The sequence below is a fragment of the Hoplias malabaricus genome, chromosome Y, assembly GCF_029633855.1.
Source record: "Hoplias malabaricus isolate fHopMal1 chromosome Y, fHopMal1.hap1, whole genome shotgun sequence".
NCBI lineage: Eukaryota > Metazoa > Chordata > Actinopteri > Characiformes > Erythrinidae > Hoplias > Hoplias malabaricus.
The window spans coordinates 25,028,911-25,042,706 of NC_089820.1; the positions used below are offsets into that span (position 1 = coordinate 25,028,911).

The 13,796-nt window shown below is 44.4% G+C and overlaps 2 protein-coding genes across 2 annotated transcripts in view; both read left to right on the forward strand.

Annotated features, from left to right (window-relative positions):
* LOC136679752 (tetratricopeptide repeat protein 28-like) overlaps positions 1-3,840 on the forward strand; it is a 202,013-nt gene extending 198,173 nt beyond the window's left edge. The window contains 1 exon segment of the mRNA XM_066658422.1: positions 1,382-3,840. Within this exon segment, the coding sequence (XP_066514519.1) occupies positions 1,382-3,003 (1,622 nt within the window). The 3' untranslated portion in view covers positions 3,004-3,840.
* Positions 3,841-4,817: 977 nt separating this feature from the next.
* LOC136678252 (phosphatidylinositol transfer protein beta isoform) overlaps positions 4,818-13,796 on the forward strand; it is a 39,597-nt gene continuing 30,618 nt past the window's right edge. Inside the window, exons 1-2 of the mRNA XM_066656232.1 lie at positions 4,818-4,850; positions 11,246-11,276. Of these exons, the coding sequence (XP_066512329.1) occupies positions 4,831-4,850; positions 11,246-11,276 (51 nt within the window). The 5' untranslated portion in view covers positions 4,818-4,830. The remainder of the gene's footprint in view (positions 4,851-11,245; positions 11,277-13,796) is intronic.

Here is a 13,796-nt window from a genome sequence, read left to right on the forward strand (position 1 = left end):
TGTTTTAAAGCGTTTCTGTGTAAAATATAATTGCAATTCAAAATTCGAACATTCTCCTGCTGCTTTAACGTAACTTGCATAGTATTATTCATTCATTCATTTATTCATTGTCTGTAACACTTATCCAGTTCAGGGTCACAGTGGGTCCGGAGCCTAGCCAGAATCATTGGGCACAAGGCAGGAACACACCCTGGAGGGGGCGCCAGTCCAACACAATCATACATTCACTCACACACTCACACCTACCAACGTGTGTTTTTGGACTGTGGGTGGAAACCGGAGCACCCGGAGGAAACCCACGCAGATACAGGGAGAACACACCACACTCCTCACAGACAGTCACCTGGAGGAAACCCACGCAGACACAGGGAGAACACACCACACTCCTCACAGACAGTCACCTGGAGGAAACCCACGCAGACACAGAGAGAACACACCACACTTCTCACAGACAGTCACCCGGAGGAAACCCACACAGACACAGGGAGAACACACCACACTCCTCACAAACAGTCACCCGGAGGAAACCCATGCAGACACAGGGAGAACACACCAAACTCCTCACAGCAGTCCCTGGAGCTGTGTGACTGCGACGCTACCTGCTGCACCACCGTGCCACCCTGCATAGTAGTAACAATGACTAATTCTCATTTAATTTCAAGAAAAAATAGCCTTGCAAAGTAGTTTGAAAATGGCAAGTGAAAAGAATTCATTACCAGATCCATCAGGAAAATGTGCTGTAAAACCATTTGATCAATATGTTCTGTTCTTCAAAAGTACGTGTGAGTTTGATTGAGAAGATTTAAAGATGGTGATTTTGATGTTAGCAATTGCGATAATGAATGATTTTATACACTATATTCATGATTGCTAACATAGGAATCACCATTTTTAAATAATGTAAACCAATACTCACACATACATTTGTATACAATATAAGCCCCAAGAACTTGCCATTTTTAACTACTTATGTTTTAAATTAATAAACTGACAGTTGTCATATTTAATACTATGCAACAGTTACCATAAAATGACAAAAGAGCAGGGAAATGATTCTATTTTGAATTTCAATCAAACAAAAACATTCATTCATTCATTCATTATCTGTAACCGCTTATCCAGTTCAGGGTCGCGGTGGGTCTAGAGCCTACCTGGAATAATTGGGCGCAAGGCAGGAATACACCCTGGAAGGGGCGCCAGTCCTTCACAGGGCAACAAATAAAAACATCTTAAAACTCATTTGTACACTTAATAATTCACAATAAAAGTGTTGACTGCTACTATGTGGAAAACTTGAACACTTTGAGTTTGACAAAACATCTACTTTCTCTTCTCTTATTTTAACTCTTGTTTTTATTCTGCATTTTTTTATGAACTCCAGACTCAACAGAGCTTCCAAAGCGCCTCAGCATGGACAGCTCATCTTCTCTGGAGTCGCTCGCCTCTGCCCAGTCAGTGTCTAATCCACTGCCTCTTGGATACCCTGGACTTCCTTTCTCTCCACACTGTCCGGACAGCATGGCCTCGGATGCCATATCTGTCTACAGCCTGAGCTCTATTGCTTCTTCCATGAGCTTTGTTTCCAAGTCTGAGAGTGACTTCCTGGGCCAAAGACGTGCTGGCGGCAGCTTAAGTGTTTCTATATCTGCAAATAAGCTTCCTCTCAGTGTTTCCCGAAGTAGATCCTCACCACACGGTGCTATGACTAGTTGCAGCACTGTGGTAAGAGGAGATGAGGAGGAATATGAAGGGTTCTCCATCATTAGCAATGAGCCTTTGTCCAGCCAATGTGACTCGCTACCTCTGCCACGAGGCCACGGTCAAAGACACAGGCTCGGCCATGGGGGAGGCAGTGGGATTGGGATTGGCGGGCAAGTTTCAGGGTCAGGCAATGGACAAGAGTACAAAGTTTCCATCTCCTCAAAGGGAAGCGTCAGCACACCAACATCTCCACTAAAGGCCAGCTTGGTTGTAAGTCCAAACTCCCCTTTCCAGAAGATTGGCAAACTGACCAGTTCAGATACAGGTGAATCTGACCAGTCGAGCACTGAAACCGACAGCACGGTCAAGTCCCAGGAGGAGAAGCCAGCATTGACTTCGCTGGACCCTCAGGAGCTTGCAAAGAAGATTCTGGAAGAGACCCAGAGCCACCTCAAAGCCATGGGAACCTTGCAGAGAGGCGTAGCTGAGGGAATGGCTGCTCCAAACCCTGCTTCCACCCCAACCCGATTCTCAGCTTTCCGCTCCTCCGAGACCAGTGCTTTCAGTCGACCTGGAAGCAGTGCCAGCATTCGAGATCCTTCCAATCGTCCCAAACCTCCTTCCCGTTCCTCATCCCTGCAAAAGATCAGCTCTGGTTACAGTAGTCCTGCCACTTCAGATACCTCAATGAAAGAAGGTGGCCATCCCTCACCCACTCTAGACAGTCTTGCCCAGTTCAAGCTCAAGTACCCCACCTCCCTTTATAGTGGTCGCTTATCTTGTTCTCCCAGGAATATATCCCCAAGTTCAGGTCACCAGTCCCCTGCTGACAGTGCACCCTCCCCAGCCCTTTCCTATTCCTCAACAGGATCCACTGGGTCAGGTCCAACAGACACTTCCGAACTTGACCGCTTGAGAAGGGCTGTCATCGACGAGAAAGTCCAAGCTATGCAAAGCCTTAAGACTTTCTGGTCCAACACAGCAGCCAAGCAGCAACAACAGCAACAACACACTGGTCCAATCAAAGTGCTCCGAGGCCCAGTGGTGTCAACAAAGAAGGATGTGCTTGGACTTCTTAATCTTTCTCCACGTCGCTGCTCACCAGGAGATGGTCAAGATGCCCTTGACCTATTGAAAATAGGGCATCAGTCTCTGGAAAGGACCTCAGGTCATGGGCAAAATGCTCCATCACCCTCCATCTCCACTCGAAGTAGCCCAGGGGGTCAGCCCATACATCTACCCACTGGTAACGGGTTCAAGTTCCTTTCGTCGAGTAGGTTCTTTCCTTCGTCCAAATGTTGAAACTTTGCAGAAATTAGGATCTACGTCTAAGGTGCACAACTTAATCTTGGAGGGCTTGTGTCTGGCACATTTTGGTGATGTCCACCACTCCCTCGCAACCTGGCAATTAGCAGATGAATTAAATGAGGTGTATTTGAGAAGTATAATCACCAAACTCTTGATATTGTGACAGAGGTTGTGAAACCAGGATCTTCTTGATGGATTTGATTATGATCAGAAAACAGATCCTGATGGAATGGAACTTCTACTACCCTGAGTTTAAAAAATGACATTAGCATCTACATGTTCTTGTCAACCACTCCGACATGTGACCTGTCTCCGAGGACCCTTAAACAAAACTATTATATTTGGTGCTTCTGACCCTCAGCCACCACTGTGTATTTGAGACAGAAGACCTTCTACTGTGCGTATAGGTCAGGACCTTGTAAGGGCCAAGTGAAACAAACAAACAAACAAAACTCAACAACACTACAGAATGTTTTTGTTCCATTTGATTTTTACATAATATATTGCTATTGTTTATTATGGTTGTTATTATTATTAGTAGTAATTGTTATTGATCTTGATAATATAATAATGTTTTGTAATTTAAATCAAGTGTTTCAATCAGCATTACACACTTTTATATTATAAAAAAAGACGAAAGCTTGTGGAAACCAGGGAGTGGGAAATGTATGTCATATTTTTATTGAGACTTTTTTGCCTCATCTCTTTGTTAACTGAATGTCTCCTGTAAAGCATGGATTCTCTTGCTGTTGATTGTTAAGCACCACGTATGAATTTTTAGCTCACACTTTTTGATGAAAAAAAAAAAACAATTGTTAAGACTTCTCTCTCTCTTTGTCCCTAAACAGGAGCAGTTTTAATAAAAAAAAGGAAATCTTCCACTTCTCTGTTATTTTTTTATATATATATTTCACTGTCAAACATAAAACAGACTCACAACACACAAAAGGCCAATAAACAAGCATTTGTTTCTTCAATTTTGTCATATTTTAAAGATAATATATTCATTCATTCATTCATCCATTCATTAATCTACTATAATCACTTCCCCCTGATCAGGGTTGAAGTGGGTCTGGTGCCTACCCCCAATCACACAGTCACACTTTGGAACAGTTTCACACACTCACTCTGTCACACAGCCAATCCTCCTACCTGTGTGTGGAATCCCAAGCACCTGGAGGAAATCCACACAGACACAGGGAGAGCACACAACACTCTTCACAGACAGTGACATGAGGAGAGGACCCTGGATCTCTGTGGCAGTGAAACTACTGTTCCATTCTACAAAAAATCAGATAAAAACAGGGGCATTAATCAGGTGTTAGTCCCCCCTCCTTCTACAATAACAGCCTCTACTCTCCTGGGAAGGCTTTACACCAGAAGCTGGAACATTTCTGTGAGGATTTTACAGCATGCTGCATCAGTGAGGCCAGGTGCTGATGTTGGACGAATAGTTCTGTATGCCTTTCTTCCAGAGAACACAGGTCCACTGCTCCGTAGCCAGGTGCTGGAGATCTGTACCTTTATAGGCCAGACTTGGCCTTGAGCATCCCTGAGCAAGGTGACTTCATGATCATGTGCAGCTGCTCCCCGGTTCGTTTTATACATGTCTATGCTGGGTGTGAGAACGTAAGCCGCTTTGCTGAGCTTAAAAAGAAATAAATGATAGACAGGAAAAATCTGTTGCTTGGTTGGCTGCAGCCGAGTGGTTGACAGTTGCCCCGCCCACTGGTCCCGCCCGCTCCGCTGAGCGAGCATGGCGTGTTGAAAACCGCGGGGTGACGTCAGTTGCACTGCGCAGGCGCAGCCGTGAGGGAGAAGATGGTGCTCATCAAAGAATAGTAAGTATGATGCGTTAATAGTTTTCTTTGTGTATAAACAACTCAGTGGTACTGTGCGCTTATGCGAAAGGCTTCACGGACCTGTCTACGGGGGCTCAGGGGGTTTACACCTGGGTTTAAGGTAGTTTAAAGCCGCTTTTCCCGCTTAAAATGCTGAAACTCTGGCCTAACTACCGGCTTTGACAGGAGAACTAACGTTGTGTACAGGTAAAAGGACCAGAAGAGTGGAAAATGACCGAAATGTTCACTTATTTACGCTTTATTGACCAGTCCACCACTGGTCAGAGTCCCGGCGAAACACACAAGCAGTTCCAGACAGGAAATAAGGGTTTTCTACGCTTTTAAAACTTGGTTTGCCCCAGGTTTTAGGTTTACTCGTGTCTTACACATCTCACAGCAGGCTTAGGCTTCAAAGTTGTTGTGTGCTTTCTGTGTTTACAGCGGTCAGCCATAACATTAAAGCTACCTACTTGTTTCTACGCTCCCCGTCTGTTTTATCAGCCTCACGGACCATACAGGGCACTTTGTATATCTACAGTTACAGAATATAGTCCACCTGTTGCTCTGCATACCTTGTCGCACACTTTCACTTTGATCTTCACTGATCAGGACTCCTGAGCTGATAGACTGGAGAGTGAGTGGAGAAACAAGGAAATCGTTTTAATCTTTTGGCCGATGGATGCCCAGTAAACAAGGAACGTCCCTGGACGTTCAAAACAGGTCTAAAAGTAGTCTGTCCGTCAAGGACATGTTTTAAACGTCAATGGACGTCCAAATTCCATCTTAATAAGTTAGTTAAGTGGTGACCAATCAATAACGTCAGTGGACGTCCAAAACGCGTTTTATACAAGTAATTTATTTCGGGACCAATTAATAACGTCAATGGACGTCCAAAATACGTCTAATAGTCGTCTTTTCAATGTCTGTGTTTGCACGTCTTTTCAACTTTCATTTTCAACCTTAAGAGAACGTTGATTAGACGGCAGTCATTACGTTATTTCAACGTTGAATCAACAGCTAAATGTTTACTGGGTGTATTTATCGTGATTCATTTGGAGGAGGAAAAAAAAGAAAAAATATATTAATATTAAGAACTTTTGACTTGTTTGGTGATTTTTAAAAATAAACTAAATTGGTGACCTTTTTTAATTCAGTGTTTAAAATATTTATCCCACTATTTCAGTAAAATGCATTTTTTTAATACTTTTTTTTTTGGGCTGGGTAAGTGTAACTCCAAGTGACTCACAGTGGGCTCACACTTACCCAGCCCAAAAAAAAAAAGTATTAAAAAAATGCATTTTACTGAAATAGTGGGACTGACTCCTGGAAGCGAATGAATCACGCTATTCTGAGTTTGTTGCTAAATCTGTGGTTTTAATAGGGACTGCTGACTGTTTAACACATGCACGCCTCAGTGTGGGTATTACCTCACAGCAATGCACTGGAGCTGCCTCAGGAGCCTCAGCTCATGCCCGAAAAAGAGCTCCGTCTGAGACCTCAGGGTGGGATACATTGGTGACTTCAGTACCACGCTTGTGGCTGAAAGCAATCAAACCCTCACAGCAGTGATTCAGCCAGTTTACACAGAGAAGACAGGAAAACACTCCTTATTAATTTCCTTCATTTCAGTTTCTGTTTTGTATATAGAGGAGACCTTTCAGGGCTTTTACTGTCATGTCTGCTGCGACATCAGGTGTCCCTTGTTTCTCCATAACGTGTTGATCAGGGGATTCTGTTTAGCTACGTCAGATTATACACACAGTGGAGTTGCGCCAACTGGTCAATTTAATGCAATTCTATGCCAATAAAGATAATGTAATAGCATAATACTGCAGTTGCAATGCTTTAAAAAGCAATGAACTTTTCAGTTATTAAGAATATATAGACATGGGGACTGTATTAAAAAAGTGTAAATAAATCAACAGAATAGTGCTCTGTATGGAAATGAGAGAATGGAATGACATGACTGGCTGAGATACTGATAACGCCAGTTTTATGTAAACCAACATGCCACTAAACACAATGGGGAGTATTGAGGTCGGCAAAAATGATTGAGGAAATGTCCATGTACTGTACAGTAAGTCAATAGCATAATTACTATGACAGGCCTGGCGAGCGCGTATTGGTTTTTCATGAGAGCCACTTCTGAAACCGAGTGCTCGGTGTACAATGCGCTCTCGAGGGCATAGAACGCCTAGCTCAGTCTGTACACGAAAAGGGCAACAGGATTTTGTCCTCTCTTTAATTCAGAGAGACGGAGCCGAGACACAGTGGTCTGATGTAATAAAAAGCACACAGGCCTGTAATTACACTGAGTGGTTAATATTGCATTATAGGAAATACACTATTAAAATGAATAGCAGTGAGTTAGCAGTAGGCTGGCACAGTGGTGCAGCAGGTTAGTGTCGCAGTCACACAGCTCCAGAGTCCTGGAGGTTGTGGGTTCGAGTCCCGCTCCGGGTGACTGTCTGTGAGGAGTGTGGTGTGTTCTCCCTGTGTCTGCGTGGGTTTCCTCCGGGTGACTGTCCGTGAGGAGTGTGGTGTGTTCTCCCTGTGTCTGCGTGGGTTTCCTCCGGGTGACTGTCTGTGAGGAGTGTGGTGTGTTCTCCATGTGTCTGCGTGGGTTTCCTCTGGGTGACTGTCTGTGAGGAGTGTGGTGTGTTCTCCCTGTGTCTGCGTGGGTTTCCTCTGGGTGACTGTCTGTGAGGAGTGTGGTGTGTTCTCCCGGTGTCCGCGTGGGTTTCCTCCCATGCTCCAAAAACACACGATGGTAGGTGAATTGCTGACTCAAAAGTGTCCATAGATATGTGTGTCGCCTGTGAAGGACTGGTGCCCTCTTCAGTGTGTGTTCCCACCCTGTGCCCAGTGATTCCAGGTAGGCTTCAGACCCACTGCAACTCTGAATTGGATAAGTTCTTACAGTCAATGACTGACTGAAGATAGCAGTCATTGGTAGTTGTTGTGGCCTAAACCAGCTAATTCAGGGACTACGTTAGAACACGTAACATATAATAACAAATCCATTCATTACTAGGTTTTGCATGTGGAAATGACTGACTGAGTTCACAGGTCAGTGGTTATTCACTGTTTGGGATGTGCTCATATGCCAGTGTCCAGTGCTGCTGTCTGGTCTGTACTTGTGTAGTATGATATTGAGAAGTGGTGGCTTCAGCCCAGCCCAAGAACTTTGCAGCCACACTCAAACTATTTGCTGGATATACGTCAACTGCTAAAAATAGTCCCCTTTGTGTGAGTTGTAATACTTTTGCCATTAAGCACTAGGATCTGACACAAGCAAGGTCCTGTCTGTGCTAGTATTCAGTGTATAAGTATTGGTAGGTACACTTCTCCAGTACTTCTCCAGACCCCCAAAGTGCCCATCAACACACTCAGCACACATCAGCTGTTAGAGGGAATGACTGAGCCTGTTTTCTTTGAATGTGATGATTAGGAGTGACCGTAGTGGCAAGTTTAACCAAACATTGGGGTCACACCTCATAAGTTTTAAGTCTAATCCGAAGGACTGAGCCCGGTGTCCAGTACAGTGTCCCTGTGACTGCACCTGTGCATTGGGATCTACGTAGACTACAGGGACAGAGCCCCCTGTTGACTCGACCAAATCTGACTTCTAACAGCCACGCACTCTTTTCCAGGAGGCATCTTATCAAGACTGGCCCAGACCTGCTTAGCCTCAGTGGGTTTGCATGTGCTGCTGTCGAGTCAGAGGTTTTTTTTTTGTTTGTTTTTTGTTTTTCTCTTCTCTTTCTCTCGGTTCAGTCTCAGTATCTTGTGTTAGATTTGGCAGTTGTCCATGTAATGTGTACTTTTCTGTGCTCTTGTGTAATGTCATGGCTTTGTGGTCAGTGTGACCTTGTCCGTTATCATTACAAAAAGTCAGGGACTTGAGATTGATTGTGCTCAGACTCCAGAGCAATGCATTGCAGAATGAGACGCTCCAGAGGAGCCATGCACGAGCTTCGAGGGGCCCCACTGGCCCATGTAGTAATATAATTACATTCTCTGGAGTGGAGCTCCATCCGGTAGCTTTTGGATGGCTTGGAGTGGTTCATCTCTGTGTACTCTGTGACGTTTGGACTAGAAGGCGTATTCAGATAAAGAAGCTCCAGAAAGAGCTCAGAGATTCAGATTAAGTATTATCACGCAGTGGGTCTGGGCGTGTCATTTACAGTCTGTTATAAATAAATTAAAGTGTGACACAAGGTGTGTTAGCTATTTTTCAGCACTGTTCACTAGGGCTAGCCCCGAATACTCGGCTGTTCTGGTACTCGTTCATTAGTTATGTATACTGTTCACCAACTCTGTTGGACCACTCGGAACGTAGTTTCATGTTCACAGGAGTGTCATGTCTCACGCTGATCTGACCGCGCTGTAAACAGTGGATAAACCATGACTCTGTCTTGACACTGTAAGTTTATCTCAGGCTCTGGTGCTGAATTCAACCAAAGCGAATCTGGATCCGAGCCCCACAGCGCCCCCTGCTGATGACGTGTCCTTGGTTCCCATCAAAACTCGAAATGAAAATGCTGGGCACTTCGCTGTATATTGCCAAGGTTCCAAGAATCCTGAACAGAACTCTTTTAGTTGAAAAAGGCTCCTGTGTTATAGCCATGTTCCTACTGCACAGAGCATCCCTGATTAGAGACTGTGATCTAGCTCAAGTTGCTGAATCAAACACACACGTCCTTGTTTGCCCTCTGGTTCTGTGGTTACCCCTGAATGGGAGACCCTCCTGATGAGGTTATCTGAGGGAGAACACAATAAGAGGTCTCAACACATTGGAGATGCATTTCCTCCGTCTGTCGTCTGATGGCTGTTTTCTGAGATATCAGGTTTCCTCGTGTTTGGATCCCGCTGCTGGATCCTATTGATATTGATATGGATGTAACATGCATCATGGTGCAGCAGCAGATGGCTGGCCGAACAAGACATGGTCCAGGTGTCTGTTTCAGTTCAGTGTCGACCTGAAAGCATTGTTAACAGGGGTGGGCGATGTGGCCTTAGACGTGGACCTGTGATAATGATATTCTTGGTGATGTGACAAATCATGGATAAATATTTTATTATTTTTAAGAAAAATATATTGCACTTATTTACAGACCTGTGAACAGCAAACATGAAAATATCTTTAAAGCTGAACAGTAAATAACAAAACAACTGCAGAATAACTGTGGTGCTCAGTCAGTGTGTTCTCTCTTTGGGTTAGAGCTCATTGGTTGTCGAGCTCCTTGCGACATTTTTGACTTTCCTCGTTCTCAATTGGGTGCTTCTGCTCGAGGTGTGAAAAAGATTAGCTGTGTTTCCCTGGTTTGTCATTAGAGGCTTCTTTTGTATCCTATACTGTGCTTTCCGTCAGATATTTTGCAACAAAACCCTGCTCTGTCAGTTACCCCGGTGTGATTAAACCCTGCTCTGTCAGTTACCCCGGTGTGATTAAACCCTGCTCTGTCAGTTACCCCGGTGTGATTAAACCCTCCTCTGTCAGTTACCCCGGTGTGATTAAACCCTCCTCTGTCAGTTACCCCGGTGTGATTAAACCCTCCTCTGTCAGTTACCCCGGTGTGATTAAACCCTCCTCTGTCAGTTACCCCGGTGTGATTAAACCCTCCTCTGTCAGTTACCCCGGTGTGATTAAACCCTCCTCTGTCAGTTACCCCGGGGTGATTAAACCTTCCTCTGTCAGTTACCCCGGGGTGATTAAACCCTCCTCTGTCAGTTACCCCGGGGTGATTAAACCCTCCTCTGTCAGTTACCCCGGGGTGATTAAACCCTGCTCTGTCAGTTACCCCGGTGTGATTAAACCCTCCTCTGTCAGTTACCCCGGTGTGATTAAACCCTCCTCTGTCAGTTACCCCGGGGTGATTAAACCCTCCTCTGTCAGTTACCCCGGGGTGATTAAACCCTCCTCTGTCAGTTACCCCGGGGTGATTAAACCCTCCTCTGTCAGTTACCCCGGGGTGATTAAACCCTCCTCTGTCAGTTACCCCGGGGTGATTAAACCCTGCTCTGTCAGTTACCCCGGGGTGATTAAACCCTGCTCTGTCAGTTACCCCGGTGTGATTAAACCCTCCTCTGTCAGTTACCCCGGTGTAAACCTCGCTTTGTGAGCTTCTCTTGGTGTGATTAAACCCCGCACTGTGAGCTTCCCCCGGTGTGATTAAACCTCGCTTTGTGATCTTCCTCCGGTGTGATTAAACCTCGCTCTGAGAGTTATACCGTACACTGTGTAGGTTTATTGTCTTTACTGAACTGTCTTCTCTAGTCCCTTGAAGTCCACTTTGTCTAAGATCAGATAACATGAGATGTGTGTGTGTGTGTGTGGTTTGTAGTTTGCTGTTTTTTTCACTGATACATCTCTTCTCGCTCTTCTTTTGCAGCCGTGTTGTCTTACCGTGCACTGTGGAGGAGGTAAGGAGATTTTTCCGTTCATATCCAAACACTTTCAAACAATTAAACATGAAATATCCACCTAAACAAACCCATGTCCACAGCTTCACACAAATGTTTTGTTTAAATGATGCCCATCAGGTTGCAGTGATTTCATAGTTGTATAGGTGTGATCAGATTACCCTCAGAGGACATGTGCAACTCCAGCTGCTGTAACTGTGGTGTAAAAGCCCCTCCACTCTGTTTATAAGCACATTTCAAATCATTGAGGTTTTATTACGAAACCCATGAGACCCTCTATCAGCTCCCCGTACAAGGGCAAGGAATGAGGCAGGAGCTCTAAGCAGTTGTTAATCCAGCTGCACTGCCCTGACTGACCCGGGAAGTCCTCTGGTCCCGAGCTCCAAAGCCTCGATTACTCAGCTCGGTTGCGTAAGTTTTCAGCACGTGCTCTCCTTGCTCAGGCACTGTGGGGGCGTTCAGAAGGGAAGTTTGTTGTCCAGAGCACCATTTAAGAAGTCTTTGGGCCATCCAGGGACGAAGGCCAGGGCGTGTGGAGCCCCGGAATACAAAGAAAACATAAGAAAGAAAGTGTGATCAGGGTTAAAAAATGGACATATTTGTAAATTGTGATGATATAAATAAATGAGAAATATTTGATGAATTATGTTGAACAAATTACACCGATCAGTGTTTTGGGAGTCATGTGGTGTCACTGCCACACAGCTGCAGGGTCTTGGGGTCCTGGGTTTAATCCCCGCCTCTGGTCACTGTCTGTGAGGAGTGTGGTGTGTTCTCTGGGTTTCCTCTGGGTTCTCTGGTTGCCTCCCATTGTCCAAACACACATGTTGGTATGTGGATTGTCTGTGTGAGTGTGTCAAACTGTCCATGGTGTGTGTGTGACTGATTGGGTGAGTGTGTACACTAGGGCTGTGCCATATTATAGTTCGGATTCATAATTTTAAAAATGATATAAAAATATCAGTATCGTGTTGATCGTAATATTCTGACTTGTTTACGTAGTGACTCAGCACAGCAACTATTGTGTTTTTGTTATTTACTGTGAAGTTTTAAGGTTACTTTTTGTATAATTCTTTACATTTGCTGTTTATACGCACACACACTTTTCTTCACTTTGGTGGTATGTAAGATACAGAATCTTGGTATGTTACAGTTTACAAAATCAGCAAGTGTTTTTACAGATTTTTGTTTGTTAAATTTTTAGTAAAATATTACTTTTTAATGAATATAACCATGTAATATAGTACAGTGGAACCTCTACTAATGAACTTTCCAAGATACGAACCGGGCATTTGAGTATTTATAGCCTCCACCAACGAACCACGACTCTAGAAACGAACCCTAGCCTCCGTCGAGCCGGCGGCTGGAAATGGCCACTGACCCCAATAGGCGAGTCTCCCAGCGCGCCCAGACTTGAGTGAGCTTTTAAGATTAGCACATTGTAGCTTTAGCAATTTAGCATTAGTGTAAATAGCAGGCATGGAAATTCGTGCTAAGTTAAACTGTATCTACGCTTCGTCTCCCCACATTCACCACTTACTCTCCGTTATTCCACACCCCCCCACCTCCCGTCATACAGCCAGTGCCTGTGTTACTCCTCCAGCCAGTCGTCACGTCTTCAAGGTAGCGATGTGTAACCACTTACAACTTTATTATTTCTTTTTTATTACTGTTTCCACTGTGTTTCTTTTTTATTTTTCGTAATGCCACGTGTATTTTATTTTTACTAATTTGAGAGTGTTGTAAACATATATCAGTGCAAAAAAGGTGACTTTCGGGGCGGGGGCTGGAATGCGTTAATTGCTTTTCCATTATTTTAAATGGGGAAAATTGACTCGAGAAGCGAACTTTTCCACTTACGAACCGGGTCACGGAATGGATCAAGTTCGTAGGTAGAGGTTCCACTGTATAACTTACTATAATATTAGTATAACATTGATTTTGTGTCAACAGTGTGCTCTTGAATTGCTAAAAGTATTTTTCTGTGATTTTTCGTATCGCCCGTCCCTAGTGTACACTTCAGAAATGTGAAAAATTATAAACCAATCTCTTAGAGCTGGACGATACGGTCAAAATTGATATCACAATACATTTCCTAATTTTGGTTGATATGATATAATTCAAATATTGTATATGAATATTAAAAGAAAATAAATAAAAAAACACTAAGAAAAATGGCCAATAACTAAAAGCAACATGACATCACCTCAAACAACAACTTTGCGGCTGTGAGGAGTGTGGTGTGTTCTCTCTGTGTCTGCGTGGGTTTCCTCCGGGTGACTGTCTGTGAGGAGTGTGGTGTGTTCTCTCTGTGTCTGCGTGGGTTTCCTCCGGGTGACTGTCTGTGAGGAGTGTGGTGTGTTCTCTCTGTGTCTGTGTGGGTTTCCTCCGGGTGACTGTCTGTGAGGAGTGTGGTGTGTTCTCTCTGTGTCTGCGTGGGTTTCCTCCGGGTGACTGTCTGTGGGGAGTGTGGTGTGTTCTCCCTGTGTCTGCGTGGGTTTCCTCCGGGTGACTGTCTGC